Consider the following 23,497-nt stretch of genomic DNA (forward strand, 5'->3'; position numbering starts at 1 on the left):
CACTAAATCATTTCAATTTTGCTTTAACCACTAAATCAATTTATGAACATGGTTTGTACCTTTACTACTACTATGTTGCTGGAACAATAGGTCTTATGTTGTCTAATTTGGTGTAGGTGTTGATGGCTGCAGTGCCAGAAAAGGGACTGTAAATTTGCCACAAGACCAAGGATATATAAAAAAGAGATTATGATTGTAATAAAAACTGAAATTTATACTAAAGTGGTGCTAGAAAGTAAAACATAGGGTAAGATATAAAAATCACCAAATTTTCTGCTACTTTTACTTCAACAACTTCACGGCAAATAATCATATCTAAGGGTTGTTCATGAAAATACCCAAAAACTCAATTACTAATTTCCTTAAATTCTGAGTGGGAAGAAAAGATAGAATAGAAGTAATCATCAGTAATTCAGTATACTATAGTCATTACCTCTATAAGAGATAACATGATGCCAAGTCCTTGAGTTCCATGCTCTAGGTTCTACCAGTTCCAAATCACACCTTTCAAAAGTATACACGTTTCACCATTCCTTTGAAATTAAAAACTAACACAACAGAAAATAGTGTTAAAAAATCACTCCACCACCTAGCAAACCAAAGACAAAATGACCTGTGTATAATAAACAACTAAAATAATCTACTTGTCTCCAAAACTGAAAACTGCTAGAACAAAACTTAAGGTTAAAATCAATCACAATTTCTCCAAATTTATTTGAACAAAAATTTGAGAATAAATACAAATTTCTCTACATTTCAACATTCTATTTAATTAACAGAAAGAATAGTAGATCTTACTACAAAAGGTAATTCCTTTCTTTTTAGTCCATGAAGTCAAATAAAGTTTCATCAAAATCATCTTTATCAGTGGCAATTTCCTCCCCTGCACTAGAAGGCTTCTGACTTACTGTCACAGGCATGTCTCTCCTAGCCCAATTAAGCTCACCATCATTTCTTGTAGCATTTAGCTTAACACCATTTGATTTGTCAGATTGGTCACCCTTGTCTATTTATGAAACTATTTATGTGTAAAGGGTCTTGGATATAGAAGCTTTGTTGGACTTGATAAGATAGCACAAAAGGATCACTTTCATATACTTTTTTGTTGAAATATACACAAGTAAATCCATATTTGTCTTCTTTAGCTTCATACCAATCACATTTGAACATATCAAACTTGAAACTACTATAATAATCTAACTCAAATATATCTTTGATTGCTCCATAATACGTTATGGATTCAAGTTTTGGATTATCATCCTTTGTGTTTGGCATCTCGCTTCATAGTATGAAATCTATATCCATTAATGAGGTAACCCAAAAACCTCTTTGCCACATTATTTGTCCCTCTAGAGAACTCTCTTATTTTACATGATACATCATCTTTCAAAGCTCGAGTTTTAAACCATTCACTAAATTCTTGACTTTGAGTTTTTCCCTTTGCCCACTTTTTTCTTTTAGTTCGCATATTAACACTCTCATCAAACTCTCTACAAAAATGACAATAAATATATTATTAGTTAGAACTAAAAGTGTATATGATGATATGTAAAAAGACAAAGAATTGTTATCATACCGAATGTAAATGTCAATTTCATCACAATTGAATAAGAGGTATCGATGAGCTTGAGCTTTTGATGTCAAATCTATAGAAAAAGGTAGATTTCTATTATTAACATGCACACATTTCAAAATATTTGATGCACTTCCATCTGGTAATTTGGCAGTCTTAAAAAGACCACAAAAGGTAGATTTCTCATGAGCATTCATCATAAAACAGACTAGTGAGTACTCCACCTGACCTTTACCAATCTTTCTTAGATGGAGATCATTTATTATTCCCATATTCTGCAAATTATAACGTGCATTAACATGATCCTTTGTCTTCCCTTGAATACCAAAAGGGTCCCCAAAATACTATCACATATGTTTTTCTCAATGTGCATCACATTTAAATTATGACGTAATTTATTTGTTGCCCAGTAAGGCAACTCAAAAAAGATTGATCTCTTTTTCCATAGACCATTACTTGACTTTTTTCCATTCTTTCCAAATTCATTGACAAAATATTTTAATATCTCTTGAATTTTTGTCCCTTCTAGCATGTATGGTGTAGACCTCAATTATTTTTTTTTCCGTTAAAAGACTTCTTATTAAATCTCCAAGGATGGTTCATTGGTAAAAAGACACGATGATCCATATAGCACATCTTATGGCTATGTGTTAGTTAGGATGAATTAGTGTCATAATTGCAATATGCACAAGCTAATCTTCCTTTTGTGCTCCAACCAGACAACATAGCATATCCGGGGTAATCACTGATTGTCCATAAAAGAGTTGCACGCATTTGAAATGTCTCATTTTTTGAAGCATCATAGGTTTGTACTCCCAACTTCCATAACTCTTTCAGCTTATGGATCAACGGTTGAAGGTACACATCAATATCACTTCCTATTGATTGTGGTCCGGGAATCAACAATGATAACATTGTATATTCAGGTTTCATGCACAACCAAGGTGGAAGGTTGTAAACGACCATCATGACAAGCCACGTGCTATGCGATATGCTCATGGTTCTAAATGGATTAAAGCCATCACTAGCTAGACCAAGTCTTACATTTCGCGAGTCAGTAGAAAAATTTTCATGAAGGCCATCAAAGCTCTTCCAAGCTTCACCATTAGCGAGATGTCTCATTTTCCCATCCTTTGCTTGTTCTTCTTCATGCCACCTCATTGACTCAGCAGTCTTCAAACACATAAACAGTCTTTGAAGTCTAGGAATCATTGGAAAGTGTCGCAATACTTTGGCAGGAACTCTATGCTGATATTTTGGGCCCTCAACCTCAAAATTGACTTTAGGAAATTCCTTCCATCGTGAAGATTTATAGATACTACAAGCATCTAAATTCTCAGTCTCTTTCCAAAATAACATACAATCTTTTGGACATGCATGAATCTTTTTATAATTAAGACCTAAATCAGTAATCATACTCTTTGTTTTGTTAAAAGATTCAGGAATATTCAAGTTAGGCATGCCCTCTTTTAGTAGTTGTAAGAGGTCAATGAATGAAGAATTGCTCCAACCATGAAGACACTTTAATAAATATAGCCGAATGATGAAATATAAAGTAGAGAAGCTTTCACATCCAGGGTAGAGTTCTTGATTTGCATCATTAATCAATTGGTAGAACTTTCTATCTTCATCGTTAGGACCTTCTTTGTCTTCTTTTGCTTCTACTACATTTCTAAATGTGTCATACAATAAGGCATTAATATCATCGTGTGAATCTTCATCATCTACCATGTCTTCATCTTTACTAGTAGGCGAAGGTATTTTTTCTCCATGGTGAACCCAAAGATCATACCCTTCTAGAAATCCACTGATAGTTAAATGTTCGTAGATCACGTGTCATCTAGCCCAAATACAATTTTTACATTTAGCACATGGGCATAAAATCTCACGTCCTTGAGGTCTTTCTCTTGTGTAAGCAAAATCAAGAAATGATTCAGCACCCTTCATATACTCATTACTAATCCTTGGAAATTAACTCCTTATCACCTTTAATGTAATACATAAGAAATTATAGTTTCATTAAACAATAAATAATTGAAAAGAGTATTACATGAATTAAAATTATAGTGTTATTAAGTAATTAGTTAAACAATGCTTCACTTATGACTTAAAACAAAATTAAGCTAAAACATTTCTAGCCCATAAACATTCACTAAAACTGCAACAAAAAATAATTAAATTGGAAAAGCATAAACTAAAACAAAGTTTTGGAAAAGTTATTGTGACATACACTTGAAATATCACCAAGAACGTCCTTGAATTGGACTCGTATCTCAGCCTTTCCAGAATTTAAGGCCTTCCCTGCTTTTAGTATATAAGAAGAATTTAATAGAGAGTCTTTAATCAAGAAAAATAGGTTAAGCTATGTTATGTATGCATTCAAATATTGGAGGAATGAAAACATCACCAGTAGTTAAAGAAGAATTATTTGGCTTACGCGCCTCACTTAAGGAACTTTACTGTGAAATATGGAGACAAGCCAAACATAATGCAACATCTTGGATACAAGTTGCAATTGATATAAAGAATTGGCCAAAAACATGATTATTAGTATATATATGTTTACCAAATGGACACATTAAAAAGTCAAATCCAAGAAACAAGAATTGCAAACTAATTTTTTATTGATATATGTATGTTTAGTTATGGGCATAAAAAGGTAAAAAAGGAGAATGGAAGATAATTTAATGGATTTTCAAAGGAGGATGTGCAGGAACTAGAACCGTTAGAGTCCAAAGCTTGAGCTAGTGGTGTTTTAATTTTCACAGAGTGATACCTATGTCAAGTGGATTTTCTTGTTTATGCTAAAGTACACTAGTTATTACAATGTGATACTCAAATCAGAGCAAGTACAAAAACCAAACAAAGCATAAAAGAATTAAAATGTGTAACAACAAATCAATATACAAAGAAACAAAAAACAAAGATAGACAAAGTTAATCAAAACGAAAATCTTTTTTTCTGAAACACTAACCTTTAACAGGTGAAGAAAGAAACATTGGCAAAGTTAGAGACTAACGATGGCACAAAAAGGAGTGAAGGAGTTTGATAAAAAAGGAATCGTCTACCAAACAAAAACAACAAAAGCAGCAAATAAAAAAGGAATCGTCTAAGAAATAAAACTTGATGTCGCTGCAACCTTTTCCACGCGTTGAAAACAAAACGTACTTCGTCTCCAACCTCATTGTCTTCGTGCTAAAATCAAAACCCTCGTAGAGTTCGCACTTCGTCGCCACAACGTACTTCGAACTTTGTTGCCACAACGTACTTCGTCTCCAAGCTCTGACAGCCTTTGGTGCCTTCAATGATAGCCTCCGATAGTTGATTCAAGAAGGAAGACGATCTATGACAAAAGAAAATTTGAGAATTTGTTCAAATTTCGAAAAAGCACATAACATGATTTGATAATTTGGGAACATATTTGTCACTGTAACGTTCATATAAGTTTTATTATTTTAATTTATTAATTTTATTTCATATTTCTTTCTTTATATATATATATATATATATATATTACACAGTAATATGAATAATGATTTAAAAAAATTGATTCTTTAATAAAAATAATTAAATATTAAATTATTTTTAATTGTATAATTAAATTAAGTTAAATATTAATATTTTATAAACAAAATACATACATATAATTTATTTTTACTTATAATGTATCATAAGTAATTTATTTAATATTAAAAATTTAAAAATAATTAAACATATAAAAAATTGTATCATAAATATGATAAATGTAACGTCTCATTTAATCAACAAACATAATTAACGGAAATAGAAACGTCGCACAAAGGTAACATAACAGCACAGTCCTAGAGTTTTAAACTTAACTCCTTACAACTCAAGGCACAACACGATGTCACAAGAAAACAAGTTATAAAGTTTAAAAGGAACATAGAGAAATCTAAAAGTCAGACTGGTACATGGGCCATAGACCTAAAGAAAAGCCCAACAAGAAAATGAAGTTCAGCCCAAGTAGACTATGCAGCGAAATCATCTCTCCCCTGTTGACCATGAGTACCTCTTGCATCTGCTCCCATTAATAAATTGATGATCATCGCAAAAGTAGAAGAATAACATACAAGACATTCAAGCGAGGAAAAGGTAAGATAGAGCCAAAAAGATTTCATCAATGTAATCAGATATACTTTCACAATCTAATATACATACATCATCCAAGCATGTTATGACCTTTCAAATCAATACACTAAGACTCAACTCGACTCATCCGGATACATATAACTCGGTCGGATTCAGTAGATGCTTGCACTTGTGGTGGATACCTCTACTCACCTCTGAGCTATGTGTTACAAGTGTTACAATGAATCAAATTCCCCCACACACAAGGTTAGCCCTTAATGGGTTTCCGGCCTCCTGCTACTCTCACCACAAGAGTCAGTCTGCTCTAAGTGAGACTAACTGACTCCTTAGAGTGTCAGGATGCAATCCTTACCTTGAATCCTTACCAAGTTATATAGATGGGGCACCACCATGGACACCCACTAACAGGGACCATGGAATTACGTCCCGACCACTAAAGCACGACCCTGAAATCCCACTTAGAGATTTCCAAGGAATTACGCACTGACACAGACCAAGCATACCAGACCAATCAAGAAAGATGTATCACACACATACATATACATCACATACCAGCTCTTTATAATTCACCCCTTTCATTTCTTTCCTAGTGGTTCCATACGCATTCATTACTCTCAAACCATAGTTGTGGAATTTCATCTCATGCCAATACCATACCACTCTAACACCAACCATCTCATTTGTTTCACATGCCGAGATCATACAATCATATCAATCCAAATTGTAACCACAGATTATATCATGCACATCATTTCGTAGGTCTCATGCATTATATAAGGTACATCATAAACCAAACATTTCATTGAAATCGCATGCCAAGATTTATCCAAGTTCATCATTCACAATCCATGAATCACATCACTCATGCAAATTCATTCATCACATACTTTATAAATGCATATCAAGACATACATATATCACAAAATAGTATTCATCCCAAATAAATGTGTGCCAACATTTAAGTACCTGCAATTCCATACAATCAAGCACAACCCACAACCATAATTCTTACACCAAAATTCCTAAGAAAATTTATTATCACAAAACCAAAATCATTGCAGTAATGCGTGACACATTTCTCAAGCTACAAACATCTAATCGACGATCCAACCAGTTAAACCATAAAATAGCATGTTATGAACCAAATGTCAAAATTTGAGCTCAATCCAACGGTTAATGAGTCGGGAAATTCAATTTTACTAAAACTGCAGATATTAGAAAAACACATAGTCGCCCAGCGACCAAAGGCACTCACCCAGCGACCAAAGGCACTCGCCCAGCGACTGTGCGACGCATCCAGCAACGAGAAATAACGTCAAATATCACAGTTTCATGAACATTTGAACCCCTAACTCAGAAATATACAAAAAACTAACGTTTTTCCCAATCTTTTCTCATATTTCGCAAAACATTATTCTTATAAAATAAAAATAACATGAAACCCTAGCTTCCCTTACCTAGAAAGGGTTTAGCAGAGGATTTTGACACCATAGTAGTGAGTACAACAGCTCTAAGAACAATTTAGGGAGCTAGAAAACAGTGGAACCATTGAAAATGGGTTACCAAGGTGAACCTTAGTTAGACTCAAGACTACAAAGCTGAAAACAAAGAAGACATGGGGGAAATTACTTACGTGAGCAGAAACAATGGAGTTGCGTGAGCTCGAAAAAGGAAATGTCCAAACCCTAATAGAGGTTCTGTTAGAAGGGAAAAAGGGTAAGAGCATTGTCTTTGCAAAGTGTGGCAGAATAAGAGGGGTTAGACTGCCTTATGGGCTTTGAACACCCTATGGGCCAGTCCTAAGTCCAACTAATTTGGGACAGCCCTTTTTAAATCAGGCAGAAATAAAAAAAGGGTTTTACAATAAATAAGTAATTATATAAATTAATTAATAATTTTTTTCAAATAAATGAATATATAAAATATGAAAAAAACACGTAAGAGATAATAAATAGTTAAAAACATAATTAATTGTTTTAATACTTATTATAATAATATTTAAATGAAAAAGAAAAATATTGTTTCAGGTAAAAGTTATTTATCATTTTAAAAGACATATAATAAATAAAATTTATAAAGAAAAGATTAATAATAATAATAATAATAATAATAATAAAGTGTATCTTATAATTTGTTAATATATATAGTATTGGACTGTTTAACAAAAACAAGTGTTAAACAAACTTAGTAGTTTTTTTTTTTATGTGTAATGTTATGAATAAATATAAGACCACATTTTTATTCTTTTGGTTACACATCTTAAAGAACACATTTTAAAAAGTATGGTATAAATATATAAAATGTGATTTTTGATAATTTTTAAACCATATTTGTAAAAGATGTTGTCTTTTCTAATTTTTAAACTACATAAAATGTAGTTATTGATATTTTTTAAACCATAGGTATAAAATTGTTCTTTTTTATGTGTTGAGACAACACTTTTTTATATGTTGGTAAGTTCAGTAAAAATTAGTGTAGTGTTTGTATCTGGCGGCGTGATTGCGATTTGCGCGGTGATGTCGTGAAGAGAAACGGGAACTGTAGGAAAACTGGAGGCTAAGCCTGTAACTTGATAAAGTTATCATCTTCCTTGTCTCTTTTTTCATTATGGATAACTTGCTATCCATTCACTTTTAACCGGATCCGAAATGATCCGAACCTGTCTTACCCAAAAATATAAACAATCGAATATGAGTTTCAGATATTAAAGTCGAATTGTGGTGGACTTGTTAGACCCAAATCTAGCCCAACCCTACCCATGCTCAGATCTACTTTGCAAAATGATAACGACTTCTCTCTTACCACCGTTCGGTACGGGGTCTATTCTTCTTTTTCGCTCTCTTTCCTCACGTCTAGTCCACCTAACCAGTGTTGCATAACATTTTGATGCTTAATTCAATTCCACAACGTGCTTATTTAATTATAGTAGGCGACCTTTTCACTCACAGTTCCTATTCTTGGCCACACGTTTGGGACAAATATAATTTTTATGTTATTGCCATGAAGAAAATCACGCCAAAAGATTATTAAAAGAAAAAAATATAAGATTTTAATTATAAAAAAGGGTCAACTCATGAAAACAAATTATACAAAAAGAAAATTAGAGAGAACGCTTCTAATAAAAAAAATCATAACCCATAAAATCATGCCGACTGTCTAATAAATAAAACCTTTTTCATAAGATAAAAATGGATTGTAATGTGTGGATATAAAGGAGAACTTATTTTTGAATATAATTTGAAGTGCTTTATGAATAAAAAAGATTTTTTTGGATAAATTAAAAGTATTTGAAATTTAATAATTTTATGAGAGTAATTTTGTAAGGCCCCTTTTTATTTCTGCTTCCTTTTAAGGGCTGCCATACAGTAATGGGCCTAAAGGCCGGCCCATAGGATAAAAGCCTTCATGTTGCCCTAATTTCACACTCACTCTCACTCTTGCAGAAACTCAGCAGCCGTCACCTTCCCCCTTCCGCACTAGAGCTCTGCTAGGGTTCCAGAGCGCACCATCTGGTCACTTTCTGCTTGACTCCGTTCTTGACCCACATAAGTGTTTCCAATCCATGCTCCTAAAATTCTCTGGTCCTATTTGTCGTGTGTGGTGTTAGAGCTTCAGTAGTAAACACTCCCTGTTCGTTTCTCCAGTTTTGTGATCTCCTCCTAGAGCTGTGGTATCGGGACACTTTAAACTAGCTCGTTCCAGGTAGGGAAGCTAGAACCCACTCGTGTATTTCATTTTTACTGCTGTTTCACTGTTGTACTGAGGATCTTTGACTGATTTGAGGCTAAGTGTGCTTAAAATGTGTTGGGTATGTTGTTTTGGTGTGGTGAGTACGACTGTTACTCTCGCCCAAGCGAGCCAGTCTCGCCTAGGCGAGTTGAACAGAGACTCGCCTGGAACATTTTTGCGCGAAGGGTTGCCCAGGAGACCAGCTCGACTTTTGAGTGAGTGAGTACCTCACCCACGCGAGAGGGGTCTCGCCTAAGCGAGATCCTACGTGTGCTCCTACCCCTTTCTTGAGCTCTCGCTTAGGCGAAGAGGGACTTGCCTGAGCGAGCACGTCTCGCCTGAGCGAGACCCTTCAGCCCTAAGCGAGGGGCTAGGCGAGACAATGTGCTGTTTGGATGCTTGGTTGTTCTTGGATGGTTAGTACTGGTTTGGAAATGAATGGTATGATGAGAAACATGTATATAATGGAATGTTATGTATGCTTGGCATGATTCATGAATTGCGTATGACGGGTTTGGTATGAACTTGGCATGTGAGATGAATGAGTGGTTTGGAACTAAAGGAACATGGTATTGATATGAGATGAAGCCCTAGACTCATGGGGTGATGATGATCCGAGGTATAGATCCGGAATGTGATGCGTATGAGGAATTAATCTCAGGGGTTGGTATGGAAATTTAAATATGATATAATGCTCTCTTTTGCTAATTTATGAATGTTGGTCTGCGTCAGCGTGTAAATTCCTTGGGGCCTCTAGGTGAGACCTCCGGGGTCGCGCTTCAGTGGTCGGGACGTAATTCCATGGCCCCTGTTAATGGGTTTCCATGGTGGTGCCCCATCTGTATAACTAGGTAAGGATTCAAGTTAAGGTTGCATCTTGACACTCTAAGGAGTCTGTCAGTCTCACTTAGAGCAGACTGACTTCTGTGGTGAGAGTAGCAGGAGGCTCAGAATTCATTAAGGGCTAACCTTGTGGTGAGGGAAATTTGATTCATCGTAACACTTGTAACACATAGCTCGGGATTGAGCAGAGGTATCCACCACAAGTGCAAGCATCCGTTGAATCCGACTAAGTTATACGTATCCGGATGAGTCGAGTCGAGTCGTAGTGTATTGAATAGAGAGTCATTACATGCTTGGTTGTTGTATGAGTATGGGATGGTGAAAATATAATTGACTGTATGACGAATATGTTATTGGCTCTAGCTTACCCTTTTTGTTGTTTGTTGTATGTTCTGTGGTGTGGCTTTTTCTGTTGCGATGATCATCGATTTGATTGATGGGAGCAGATTGGCGAGGTTCCAGAGGTCAGCAAAGAGATGGAGATTCCGCTGCATAGTCTGCGTTGACTACTTTACATGTTTGTATGAGTTTGTTTAGGGTTCGACCCATGTAATTGTTCGTCATTAGAATTATGTACTCTGGTTGATTTTTCCTCTCGTTTCTTTTGGGCATCATGGTGTGCCATGGGTTGTATGGGGTTGAGTTTAAAACTCCCAAACCGCGCTTTTATGTTATTTTTCCCGTAACATTCCTTTTATTTTAAGTACTTAATTAAATGGGGTGTTACATTTATGGTATCATAGCGGTCATTCCTTAGCTCTGTGGACTTGGGTTGTCCGCTTAGTTTTCTCTGTGTGTCTTTGAGTTTTTAGTTAAAATTCTTGCCTTTGTCAAGCCTAACCAAGTGATTTTCTGTGTGCCATTGAACTATGGCACCTCCTTGTAGGACTTCACAATCATCCCAGGGAGACGTACCTAACATCGCCAGAGCGATATAAGCGATGGTAGCAGCTATGGCGCAGTAGAGTGCTTCGATGATGCAGCAACATGAGGCATCCATGCAGCGACAGGCGGCGTCGCTTGAGCAGCAGCAGGTGGTGATGCAGCAGATGGAGGCTGCGAGGGTAGCTGCTGAGGATGCTCATCGGCAGCATATGGAGGCCCTCCGCCAGCTGGAGGAGAACAGGGTGGTTGCCCTTGTGTTTGGTTTGGAACCACGACCTGCAGTCAGGTAGTGGAGCCTAGAGGACTTTCTGAAGCACCACCCGGCGAAGTTTGACGGGAAGACTAGTCCTGACGCCGCAGACCAATGGCTGAAGGACCTAGAGCGCATCTACGACGCCAAGATGTGCCCTGCGGAGAACAAGTTGGCGTTCTCGGTTTATATGCTCACGGGAAAGGCGGAGCATTGGTGGAGCAGCACTAGATCCATCCTGGAGGAGAGGGATGAGCCAGTGACATGGAAGGCTTTAAGGGAAAGATTCCTCTCCGAGTACTTCCCAGACAGCATCCAGTACGCCAAGGAGGTGGAGTTCCTCCAGTTGACCCAGGGAGGGAAGACTGTGACTGAGTACACCGAGAGGTTCAAGCACCTCAGCCGCTTCTATACACTGCCACTTGACGAGGAGTGGAGATGCCGTAAGTTTGAGAACGGCCTCAGGGGAGATATTTGCTTGATGGTGGCACCCTTGTCCATCAAGGATTTTTTTGCTCTGGTAGAGAAGGCCAGAGTAATGGAGAAGATGAAGCGCGAGGTGGAAGGTCAACGCCCACAACAGCCACAGCCGCCTCAAAGGATTGGTGGACTGTTTGGGTCCAAGCCCAGGCATGAGGAGCGGAGGAGACCGTATGATAGGCCCTACCATCAGCCTCAGGGGTCTAGAAGCTTTTCTCCTCAGCAGGGCCGAGTTCGGTGTTACACATGTGGAGGACCCCACCCGAGGCACGCTTGTCCACATATGGAGGGTTATCGTAGGTGCAACAATTGTGGCAAGGAAGGCCACTTTGGGAAGGATTGTCCCAACCTTGCCAGGGCAGCGACACGCCCTCCTGTTCAGACTCCCCATCAGCATCAGTGGAGGGACAGAGGCAACAGGCCTCAGGCGATGGGCAGAGTCTATGCCATGACTAGGGCAGAGGCTGCAGGTTTAGGTAACCTTGTTATGGGTTATTGTGTGATTTCTGGGATGAGGTGTTGTGTGTTATATGATTCTGGAGTGACACACTCTTTTGTATCAAATGCATGTGTGGAACGATTGGGTCTGCCGGTGCGCGAGCTGCAGTGTGAGCTTGTGGTGTCTACTCCGGCGGCGGGTTTGGTCAGGACATCGTCCTTATGTGCTAGGTGCCCAGTGGAGGTAGAGGGACGCAGGTACAGGGTGAACTTAATCTAATTGCCTCTACAAGAGTTGGAGGTGATCTTAGGGATGAATTGGCTCTCTGCCAATCGCATCCTGATAGATTATCGGGAGAAGAAGTTGTTGTTTCCCGACTCAGAGGAGCTTGAGTTGGTGTCCCCTTAGGGAGTGGTGAGGGAGATTCAGAGTGGCGCGTAGTACTTTATAATCTTTGCCCGTATGGAGGTAGGAGAAGGAGAGAGGACATCAGTTATACCGGTAGTGCACGAGTTTGAAGACGTATTTCCAAATGAGGTACCTGGGTTGCCTCCCAGTAGAGAGGTGGAATTCTCTATAGATCTAGTACCAGGGACAGGCTCGGTGTCGATGGCCCCGTATCGCATGGCTCCGGCAGAATTGGTAGAGCTCAAGAAATAGATAGAAGAGCTGATGGAGAAACAGTTCATCCGACCCAGCACTTCGCCTTGGGGAGCACCAATGTTGTTGGTGAAGAAGAAGGATGGGAGTTCGTGCCTGTGTGTGGACTATAGGCAACTGAACAAGATGACGATCAAGAACAAGTATCCGCTCCCGAGAATCGACGACTTAATGGATCAGCTACATGGGTCATCGGTATTCTCGAAGATAGATCTGAGATCGGGTTACCACCAGATTTTAGTGAAGGCTGAGGATGTGCAGAAGACGGCCTTCAGATCCAGATATGGCCACTATGAGTATGTGGTTATGCCGTTTGGTGTGACCAACGCTCCGGTAGTGTTCATGGACTACATGAACAAGATCTTCCGGCCCTTCCTAGATAAGTTTGTCGTAGTTTTCATAGACGACATCCTTATCTACTCCCGGACTCAGGAGGAACATGCAGAACACCTGAGGTTGGTGCTTGGTGTTTTGAGAGAGAAGCAGTTGTATGCCAAGTTGTCCAAGTGTGAGTTCTGGATGGATGAGGTTTAGTTTTTGGGGCATGTGATATTTGCTCAGGGGATTGCAGTGGACCCGGCAAAGGTTGAGGCAGTGATAAAGTGGGAAAGTCCTAAGTCAACCACAGAGATCAGGAGTTTTGTGGGCTTGGCGGGCTATTATAGGAGATTCATAGAGGGATTCTCCAAGATAGTGGCACCTCTGACTTTGCTTACCTGGAAGGACCAACCTTTCACTTGGACAGACAAATGTGAGGAGAGCTTTCAAGAGCTAAAGAGGAGATTGACGAGTGCTCCTATATTGGTAATTCCGGATGTGGGGAAACCGTTTGAAGTCTACTGCGACGCGTCTCATCTCGAACTTGGTTGTGTCTTGATGCAAGAGAAGAAGGCGGTGGTGTATGCCTCACGACAGCTTAAGGTGCATGAGCGTAATTACCCCACTCATGACCTTGAGTTGGCAGCGATAGTATTTGCCTTGAAGATCTGGAGGCATTGCCTTTATGGTGCCCAGTTTTGGGTGTTCAACAACCACAAGAGTTTAAAGTACTTGTTTGATCAGAAGGAGCTGAACATGAGACAGAGGAGATGGATGGAATTCCTAAAGGACTATGACTTCGAGCTCCTATATCACCCGGGGAAGGAAAATGTGGTGGCAGATGCTCTGAGTAGGAAGACGGTACATACGACACATCTCATGATAAAAGAGGTAGAGCTACTAGAGAAGTTCAGAGACATGAGGATACAGGTGGAGTTGGGGTCTGAGTCCATTAGGTGTAGTACCCTTACTGTATCTAGTGACTTCTTGGACTCGATCAGGGAGAGGCAGTTGTTGGATGCCAGTCTGAACAAGGTTAGAGAATAGCTTGGATCAGAGGAAGCCAGAGATTTTGCTTTGGGTGATGATGGTATACTGAGGTTTCAGGGCAGAATCTGTGTACCTAATGATGCAAAGGTGAGGAAGTTGATTCTTGAGGAAGGACATAAGAGTCGTCTTAGTCTGCACCCGGGCATGACTAAGATGTACCAGGATCTCAAGGAAACCTTCTGGTGGCAGGGGATGAAGAAAGATGTGGCTCAGTTTGTATCAGCATGTTTAACGTGCCAGAAGACGAAGGTGAAACATCAGAGACCCGGTGGGATTCTACAGTCATTGGAGATACCAGTGTGGAAATAGGACAGCATCTCGATGGACTTTGTGACCCATTTGCCACGAACTTTTAGAGGACATGACACTATCTGGGTGATAGTAGATCGACTGACCAAGAGTGCCCACTTTTTGGCGATGAACTTGAGAATGTCTATGGCCAAGCTGGCCCAGTTGTACATTAAGGAGATAGTAAGACTTCATAGGGTGCCCTCGAGCATAGTTTCCGACAGAGACCCGTGGTTCACATCCCGTTTTTGGCAGACGTTACAGAGTGCTATGGGTAGCAAGCTCACCATGAGTTCAGCTTATCACCCTCAGACCGATGGCCAATCGGAGAGGACGATCCAGTCATTAGAAGATTTGTTGAGGGCATGCATACTGGACCACTTGGGAGCTTGGGATGAGGTATTGCCTTTGATTGAGTTTACCTATAACAACAGTTTTCATGCGAGCATTGGCATGGCGCCATACGAGGCTCTTTAGGGCAGGAGGTGTAGGACTCCTCTCTGTTGGTATCAGGATGGAGAAGCGGTGTTGGTTGGACCCGAGTTGTTAGAGCAGACCACCGAGAAGGTGAGGATGGTGAGAGATAGGATGCTGGCTTCTTAGAGTAGGCAGAAGGCCTATGCAGATCGTAGGAGGAGGCCTTTAGAGTTTGCAGTGGGGGATCATGTATTCTTGAGGGTGACCCGAACCACGGACGTGGGGAGGGCTCTCCGCTCAAGGAAGCTTTCGCCCAAATTCCTTGGCCCCTATCAGATCACGAGAAGGATTGGACCAGTGGCCTATGAGGTAGCTTTACCCCCGCAGTTGGCGAACTTTCACCCAGTGTTCCACGTCTCACAGCTGAGGAAGTACGTGTTTGACCCAGCTCATGTGTTAGAAGCCGAAGATATACAGATCAGGGAAGACCTCACCGTGGAAGTACCACTCATCGCTCTTGAGGATAGCAAGGTCGAAGAACGTTGTGGAAAGACCGTTAGTCTTGTTAAAGTCATCTGGGATTGGAGAATGGGTGACTCGACTTGGGAGTTAGAGGAGGACATGAGAAAATCACATCCACATCTGTTTACCTAGTGAGTCTTTATTTTTGAGGTCGAAAATTTTCTTGTTGGGGAGAATGTAAGGCCCCCTTTTTATTTCTGCTTCCTTTTAAGGGTTGCCCTACAGTAATGGGCCTAAAGGCCGGCCCATAGGATAAAAGCCTTCATGTTGCCCTAATTCCACACTCACTCTCACTCTTGCAGAAACTCAGCAGCCGTCACCTTCCCCCTTCCGCATTAGAGCTCTGCTAGGGTTCCAGAGCGCACCTTCCGTTCACTTTCCGCTTGACTCCGTTCTTGACCCACGTAAGTGTTTCCAATCCATGCTCCTAAAATTCTCTAGTCCTATTTGTCGTGTGTGGTGTTAAAGCTTCAGTAGTAAACACTCCCTGTTCGTTTCTCCAGCTCTGTGATCTCCTCCTAGAGTTGTGGTACTCCGCTATTCGGTGTCGGGACAATTTAAACTAGCTTGTTCCAGGTAGGGAAGCTAGAACCCACTCGTGTATTTCATTTTTACTGCTGTTTCACTGTTGTACTGAGGATCTTTGACTGATTTGAGGCTAAGTGTGCTTAAAATGTGTTGGGTATGTTGTTTTGGTGTGGTGAGTACGACTGTTATTCTCGCCCAAGCGAGCCAGTCTCGCCTAGGCGAGATGAACAGAGACTCGCCTGGAACATTTTTGCGTGAAGGGTTTCCCAGGCGACCAGCTCGACTTTCGAGCGAGTGAGTACCTCGCCCAGGCGAGAAGGGTCTCACCTAAGCGAGATCCCGCGTGTGCTCCTACCCCTTTCTTGAGCTCTCGCCTGAGCGAGCACGTCTCGCCTGAGCGAGACCCTTCAACCCTAAGCGAGGGGCTGGGCGAGACAATGTGCTGTTTGGATGCTTGGTTGTTCTTGGATGGTTAGTACTGGTTTGGAAATGAATGGTATGATGAGAAACATGTATATAATGGAATGTTATGTATGCTTGGCATGATTCATGAATTGCGTATGACGGGTTTGGTATGAACTTGGCATGTGAGATGAATGAGTGGTTTGGAACTAAAGGAACATGGTATTGATATGAGATGAAGCCCTAGACTCATGGGGTGATGATGATCCGAGGTATAGATCCGGAATGTGATGCGTATGAGGAATTAATCTCAGGGGTTGGTATGGAAATTTAAATATGATATAATGCTCTCTTTTGCTGATTTATGAATGTTGGTCTGCGTTAGCGTGTAAATTCCTTGGGGCCTCTAGGTGAGACCTCCGGGGTCGCGCTTCAGTGGTCGGGACGTAATTCCATGGCCCCTGTTAGTGGTTGTCCATGGTGGTGCCCCATCTGTATAACTAGGTAAGGATTCAAGTTAAGGTTGCATCTTGACACTCTAAGGAGTCCGTCAGTCTCACTTAGAGCAGACTGACTTCTGTGGTGAGAGTAGCAGGAGGCTCAGAATTCATTAAGGGCTAACCTTGTGGTGAGAGAAATTTGATTCATCATAACACTTGTAACACATAGCTCGGGATTGAGCAAAGGTATCCATCACAAGTGCAAGCATCCGCTGAATCCGACTAAGTTATACGTATCTGGATGAGTCGAGTCGAGTCGTAGTGTATTGAATGGAGAGTCATTACATGCTTGGTTGTTGTATGAGTATGGGATGGTGAAAATATAATTGACTGTATGACGAATATGTTATTAGCTCTAGCTTACCCTTTTTGTTGTTTGTTGTATGTTCTGTGGTGTGGCTTTTTCTGTTGCGATGATCATCGATTTGATTGATGGGAGCAGATTGGCGAGGTTCCAGAGGTCAGCAAAGAGATGGAGATTCCGCTGCATAGTCCGTGTTGACTACTTTACATGTTTGTATGAGTTTGTTTAGGGTTCGACCCATGTAACTGTTCGTCCTTAGAATTATGTACTCTGGTTGATTTTTCCTCTGGTTTCTTTTGGGCATCGTGGTGTGCCATTGGTTGTATGGGGTTGAGTTTAAAACTCCCAAACCGCGCTTTTATGTTATCTTTCCCGTAACATTCCTTTAATTTTAAGTACTTAATTAAATGGGGTGTTACAAATTTCATTATTTAAAATTAGAAATTTACAAATTTCATATAAAACGGTAAGATTTTGTGAATTTTCATATTTTCATTACATGTGTATTTATTTGTGTATTTTTTTTTTCAATTTCGTTTTCTTGGGGTGTTGTCTTCATTACGATTGAAAAATATTTGGGATGAGTATTTTTTTAATGTGTTGTTTATTGATGTTTGTAAAAGTTAATTCTTTTATTTAAATTGTTAGAATTATTTTGATGATTGATGTTGCAAAAGTATGTTATATTTCATTACTTAATATTGGCTAATGTTTTCTTAATCAATGTTTGAGGTATTTTCTTGTTGATGTAAAATTTATATTTTATTCACATTTGTCGTTGCTATTTTTTTTTAGTTGAAGTTGCCAACAACAATTTTTATCATTGACACCAATTTTATTTTTCTCATTGTTTGTTAATATTTTTCTTCTAATGTTGTTAGGAGCTTTTAAGCCATTAAGAAAGATTTTATTCGTCTAATATGCATAATGATTAATGGTTAGTTGTCGTGGAAGGAATAAACATGTATGGAACTTAAGCTGACAAATATCTTGAAACGCATGAGACACTACCTTTTTTATCAAGAACATATAATGTCAATGTGGATCGAAAACACAAATCACTAAAACGTTCTAGATGGTGACCAATATATATAGACCTACTCATAGTTCGTTGCCTACCCAATATACAAAAACAAAACAATGTAAACATTAAAATGTAGCTCTGATGCTCAAACTATAGAGGTGACAAATGAATTTAGATCCTTCACCATGCCCTTGATACCTTTGAAACAAGAGATAAAGACTCTTTTTATGGTCTTCAGAGATGTAACCGTGCTCCCTTCCTTAATTAGCCACAACAAAACCTGAACACCTGCGACATATAAGACACAAAAGTTACTAGTTCACAATTTTTTTAAGCACAAAGAAGGAAACAAGTAATAGTCACTATAAGAGATTTTAGCATTATGATTTTGGTGTTTCATTCAAACCCATGCAGTCACTTAAGCTGAACAAAAAACTTATTCCAGGTCTACCTTCCTTTTGTTAAGGATTACCCCATTTTGATGTTTTCAAACCTCCCCAACAATTGCTAACCACATACCTCTCCAAATAATATTTTGCTTAGTGTTAAGATTAAAGAGGTAAAGATGTTGAAAGTCAGCACTAGCTTGATTTTTTATGCATAGAACTCACTCCCAATTGTCTATAACACATGTTCCACACCTTTTGAGTTACACTACAAGAAAAGAATAGGTGTTATATACTCTCCGCATAGGTTCAGCACAAGTTGAATATTTCTTTTTAAATGAATCCTTCTTGCAAGTAATTTGACCTTTGTTGGAAGCTTGTCCACGAATATCCTCTAATGTAATAAAATTGACTTGAGGATTACCTTAGTGCTCCACAACATTTTAAAAAGAACATCCTTGATAAGTCCCTTATATTGATGTGATCACAACAAGGCTTATAGCTTGTGCCAACGCCTAGGCCCAAATCATGCTCAAGGCCCAATCCATGGCCCACATGCACCTTCAAGCCCAAACCCATCAAGAGGCCCAATAACAAGGGGCATGCTCAAAAAGATCCAATTGGGCTTCATTCAAGATGGCCCAAACCCACATGGTCTTCTCACACTCTTCACATGGGCCAAAGGAGATGTGAAGATTTGAAGAGGTGTATCAAAGAGCAATAGAATAGCAATAAAATTGACCCATTGTTTAGGCCTTGCTTTATAAAATAATAAGTCAAACAATGTGTAGTTGAATTGATAAAATTGGGCTTGACTAAGCCCAATAGGAGATTTGGCCATGAGCTACCAAAGGTCTAAGGTGGACTAAGTGGAAGTCAACATTCCTTCCTACACCTCATGGATCCAATGCATCCAAGGGCTAAGAATGCTTCCTCCTTTTCCAAGGCATCATCCAATGGCCATGAGCCTTGCTCGTTCTCCAACCCATCTTCCACGACCAAGATTGAATGCCTTTCTCACACAAGGGGTAAAAGTGCTTATGTGTATTTGCTTTCATATAAAAGCCTAAATTTTAAGCTATTGTAATCACTCTTGAAATTTCTAATAGAATGTTTGTGTTGAGATCACTCCACTCTTCCATTATTTTGAGAGCACCTAAGCTAGAGGTTTACAACATTTCCTCTAGCGACCTTCCACTAGTCTAGTTTCTAGTCTAGTTCTCCTTTCATCACTCCAAATTCCATTGCTACAAGAGCCTTAAACACTTGTCTCCATGCCATTTTCGGCTGCCTATGGAGTTCCTACCAACCACCACACATTGGAGCTCCATCAAATATCTAGATTTTTTCTTAGCTAATTGCATTGTGTTGTGCAGGTTTAAAATGTTAATTAAAAGTTATTTGTGTTGGGTAGGTTTAAGATGTTAATTAAAAGTTATTAGCTTAGAATTAGTTTATTTAGGTTTTTAGGCTAATTTTATAAAAGTAGCTTAATTAGGTGTTTTCAATGCATTTTTAGTGCAATCCTTACAAGTATTATCAATATAGTCTACTTAAGTAGATTTGATAGATTCATAAATAGGTTATTAGTTAGTCAGTTAGGTACAAAGACTTAGAAGTCAAGTTGGTCTTATAGTAGTCTAATTTTAGAAGCCTTAAGAAAGAGTTTAGTGTGACTAAATGATGAGTTATTATTTTTCCTTTATTCCATTTCCTATTTTGTGTTCATCTTGATGTATATTTGATGCTTAATTGTCTATTTTTAGTGCATTTTCATCCATCGGGCTTTATTGGGCCATTATTTTGAATTTTGATTAATTTGGCATTAAATGGTATAATTTTGGTTTATTTTATTAGGTATTTTGTGAAGAATTTTTGGAGCTTGGATGCTAATCATAAGGTAACAAGAGAGTTGCTACGTCATTCCCACATCATTGTCATGTCTGCGCTATGTCAATTAGCCTATCCACGTTATTGGGCTAGCATTTTGGGCTTAGAGTGACATTTTTGTAATTCTGAAGTCTTTAATGGCATTTTTTGTAAATGAGTGGCAGATTTAAAAGGACTACATTTTATTAGGGTTTTAGGAGAGTTTGAGAGCTCTTCTTCTCCCCCCTTCTGATTTCATGTTTTAAGAGAGCACCTACTTTGGGATTTTTCATTTTTGTGATTTTGTGACCGTTAGAGCACCACCCAACTTAGGGTTTTCGTCCCATTCAATCTGAATTGTGTTTGTTCCCTCTTTCCTTACTCTTATAATGAAATTTCATTTTTGTTTGAGTCGTATTTTGAATGTCATGTCTAGCTAAACCCTTTGTATTAATTCCTTAAAGAAATTGAAATGAAAGCATGAGGTTCTTTTTTGTTTTCACATTCTATTCTGGTTTGCCCTTCTTTAGGCTACATTTTCATGGTAAAACACGAAATCGATGTATGCTTAATCTTAAATTTGTGTTTATGCACCTAAATCGTCTTGTATTCAAGCTTAATGGGTATGGGTTGTTCACAGCTTGCTTAATTTATGGGTGTTAATTGCTTAAAGTATGCTTTGCTTAATGGCATATTGAACTCGTGTTAATTTTTGATTAGTTGATTAATTTCAGGTTTCATGAGAGAAAATTGGATAGAACAATTAATTTTGTATTTGTGATTGGTAGAATCTGAATTGAATCAAGGAATAAATATTGTTTTCTAACACTGTTTTATTTAAATGCAATTACGATTTTAATTTTCTTGTGAATCTGCCAAACCCCCCTCCTTTTGTTGTATTTGAATTTGGAGCCTTTGAACGATAATGTAACGCACCTAGTCAGCCTAAGCCGAATAATAGCAAGCACCATGTACTTGCTAAGGTACCTGGACTAAACCACTAAGAAGCAACATTGATAAAACAAGCCGAAAACAACAATAGCGGCCTAAGCCGTTTAAGGGTAACCGACTTAGGCCAACAACTCTATAAAAACAACAAAGGACTTAGCAAGAAACAGAACGCTCCAATAAAAGTCATCAGTCCCCAATAATCGAACTAAGGGCTTGGGCTAAGGCCCAGGCCCACCTACGGCCCAAGCAAGTGCCCAACCTATGACGTGGCCAGACATAATTAATGATCTATAAATATGCATGGACCCCACAAATTAAAGGTACACATTCATTACTTCCCTAATCACCTGATTTGACTTTCTGAGAGCTTTCGCTGACTTGAGCTTCAGAGTCCCTTTTGCAGGTAACCCCTCCCGGGTCCAAGCAGACATACGCCAACCGGAAAGAGGCCTACTGAGAAGATGGCGGACTATATGGGTAAGGTGACACTTGTGCCTAACTTATCTTATTTGTTCTTTGTAGGATTAGATAATATCATTTGGAAGACGACTTTAGGTCCTTTACCAAGTACTACATTTAAATTTTTTAATTATGTTGGGTACAACCTTGATCAGTGGTTCTAGATATAATTGTTGTATTTGGAGGTTGGTCGAAAAGCTAATTGTGACTACTAAACCCCGTACAAAACCTTACAAACTTGAGTAGATTAAAGATTATGGGGGTATAATACTCATAAAGCAAGTCAATATACAAATTTCTATTAGCAATTATGATGAAGATGGTTTTTTATGTGACGTTGGACATATTATACTTGGTAGGCCATCGCCGTATGATCATAGATCCATCCATGATGGCGACATAAATAAAATAATTTTCTTTCATAAAAGAGGCAAAATAATTTTAGTTCCTTTCACACCTCAAAAAGTGAGAGTGGATGAAATAAAAATGAAGATAAAAATTAAAACAGAGAAAATTAGAAAAGAAGAAGATTTAAACAACCACTCTCTAGAGAAGATGTTGGAAAATAAAATCATTAGAGGTAATCACTTTTATTTTTCTTCACAAAAAAGACATGATTATGTTTTATTGTTGTACAACGTAGAGCAATGGCCAAAACAAAGTGAAGGAAAAGATGATTTTGGAATAAAGGCCAATAGTTTTTCTTATAAAACCTTTTACAAAAATAAAAGGCATTATTTCTTTGTCCTTTTCTTTAGATATATCTTTATGCTAATACAAAAATTAATCAACTTCTATTTGTTGTTTTGTAGAAGGCACTTGAATGGCCATTAACAATCTAATTTCGTTTTAATTATTGCAATTGCAATTTTGGGCTAGGAATTTGAAAGAGAAGAGTGAATCATAGAAAGGGAAAGGAGGAGGGTCGTTTGGCAGTAGAGAGGGCACTAGTTAAATGTGTATTTTCTCACCAAAATTCTCTCAAGTGTTTTGGCTTGTGTTTTCACTCAAAATACCCATGCAAGTAAACACTCCTAATACTTAACAAGACTCTAATATTCACAAACTTTCAGAAAATATGTAATCAAAGATCATGAGGACTTTTCACAAGTTATAACGGGGCTAAGGCAAAGGCAGGAAAAATTTTAGGACTCTTGGGTTTTTGAAATAGTAATGTAGGAAGAATAATGGAGCATAATTTCAAAAACAACTCTTTTTCGTTTATTGCTTTGTTGCTCTTTTTTTTAGAAAGCAATTATTTTTTTCATTTCCACACTTTTTCATCAATAATTTTTTTCTTTTTCCATTTTTATTAATTTGTGGGTGAGGTACTTACCCACACACTTTATTCCTCAACCATTTCTGAACACAATCCATTAGCTCTTTCTTTCTTCCTAAGGTAGAATATGGTTTTTTTCTTTTCAAGGTTATGCAATAGGCTTAAAACAAGAAAAAGAGGTTTAAAAACTCAAAAGGGCTACCAATGGATTAATATCAAGCTGGGCTTATT

The 23,497-nt window shown here is 38.6% G+C and overlaps 2 protein-coding genes and 1 pseudogene across 2 annotated transcripts; 2 read left to right on the forward strand and 1 right to left on the reverse strand.

The window, feature by feature from the left end:
* Positions 1 to 821: 821 nt before the first annotated feature.
* LOC114189027 (uncharacterized) lies at positions 822 to 6,358 on the reverse strand (annotated as a pseudogene).
* Positions 6,359 to 11,541: 5,183 nt separating this feature from the next.
* On the forward strand, positions 11,542 to 12,969 carry LOC146881669 (uncharacterized). Its single transcript, XM_085669295.1, has 3 exons — positions 11,542 to 11,837; positions 11,925 to 12,513; positions 12,778 to 12,969. The coding sequence occupies exons 1-3, from the start codon at positions 11,542 to 11,544 to the stop codon at positions 12,967 to 12,969; spliced, it is 1,077 nt and encodes a 358-aa protein (XP_085525421.1).
* Positions 12,970 to 13,095: 126 nt separating this feature from the next.
* Positions 13,096 to 16,075, forward strand: LOC146881670 (uncharacterized). The gene is made up of 10 exons (XM_085669297.1): positions 13,096 to 13,272; positions 13,531 to 13,624; positions 13,805 to 13,938; positions 14,053 to 14,148; positions 14,289 to 14,322; positions 14,527 to 14,667; positions 14,924 to 15,024; positions 15,229 to 15,634; positions 15,867 to 15,968; positions 16,068 to 16,075. The coding sequence occupies exons 1-10, from the start codon at positions 13,096 to 13,098 to the stop codon at positions 16,073 to 16,075; spliced, it is 1,293 nt and encodes a 430-aa protein (XP_085525423.1).
* The last annotated feature ends 7,422 nt before the right edge of the window (positions 16,076 to 23,497 follow it).

This window comes from Vigna unguiculata, chromosome 11 (genome assembly GCF_037176805.1).
Source record: "Vigna unguiculata cultivar grain cowpea cultivar isolate G323 ecotype 2 chromosome 11, ASM3717680v1, whole genome shotgun sequence".
NCBI lineage: Eukaryota > Viridiplantae > Streptophyta > Magnoliopsida > Fabales > Fabaceae > Vigna > Vigna unguiculata.

What these genes read in the sequence shown, in the direction of transcription:
- LOC146881669 (XM_085669295.1), top strand. Translation starts at nt 11,542, where the DNA reads ATGTGCCCTGCGGAGAACAAGTTGGCGTTCTCGGTTTATATGCTCACG. An exon ending in GAGGAGTGGAGATGCCGTAA is followed by an intron (nt 11,838 to 11,924) that starts GTTTGAGAACGG and finishes AGAGAAGGCCAG; the next exon opens with AGTAATGGAGAAGATGAAGC. An exon ending in CTACTCCGGCGGCGGGTTTG is followed by an intron (nt 12,514 to 12,777) that starts GTCAGGACATCG and finishes GCCCGTATGGAG; the next exon opens with GTAGGAGAAGGAGAGAGGAC.
- LOC146881670 (XM_085669297.1), top strand. Translation starts at nt 13,096, where the DNA reads ATGACGATCAAGAACAAGTATCCGCTCCCGAGAATCGACGACTTAATG. An exon ending in ATGCTCTGAGTAGGAAGACG is followed by an intron (nt 14,149 to 14,288) that starts GTACATACGACA and finishes GGACTCGATCAG; the next exon opens with GGAGAGGCAGTTGTTGGATG. An exon ending in ACTTGGGAGCTTGGGATGAG is followed by an intron (nt 15,025 to 15,228) that starts GTATTGCCTTTG and finishes CTGGCTTCTTAG; the next exon opens with AGTAGGCAGAAGGCCTATGC.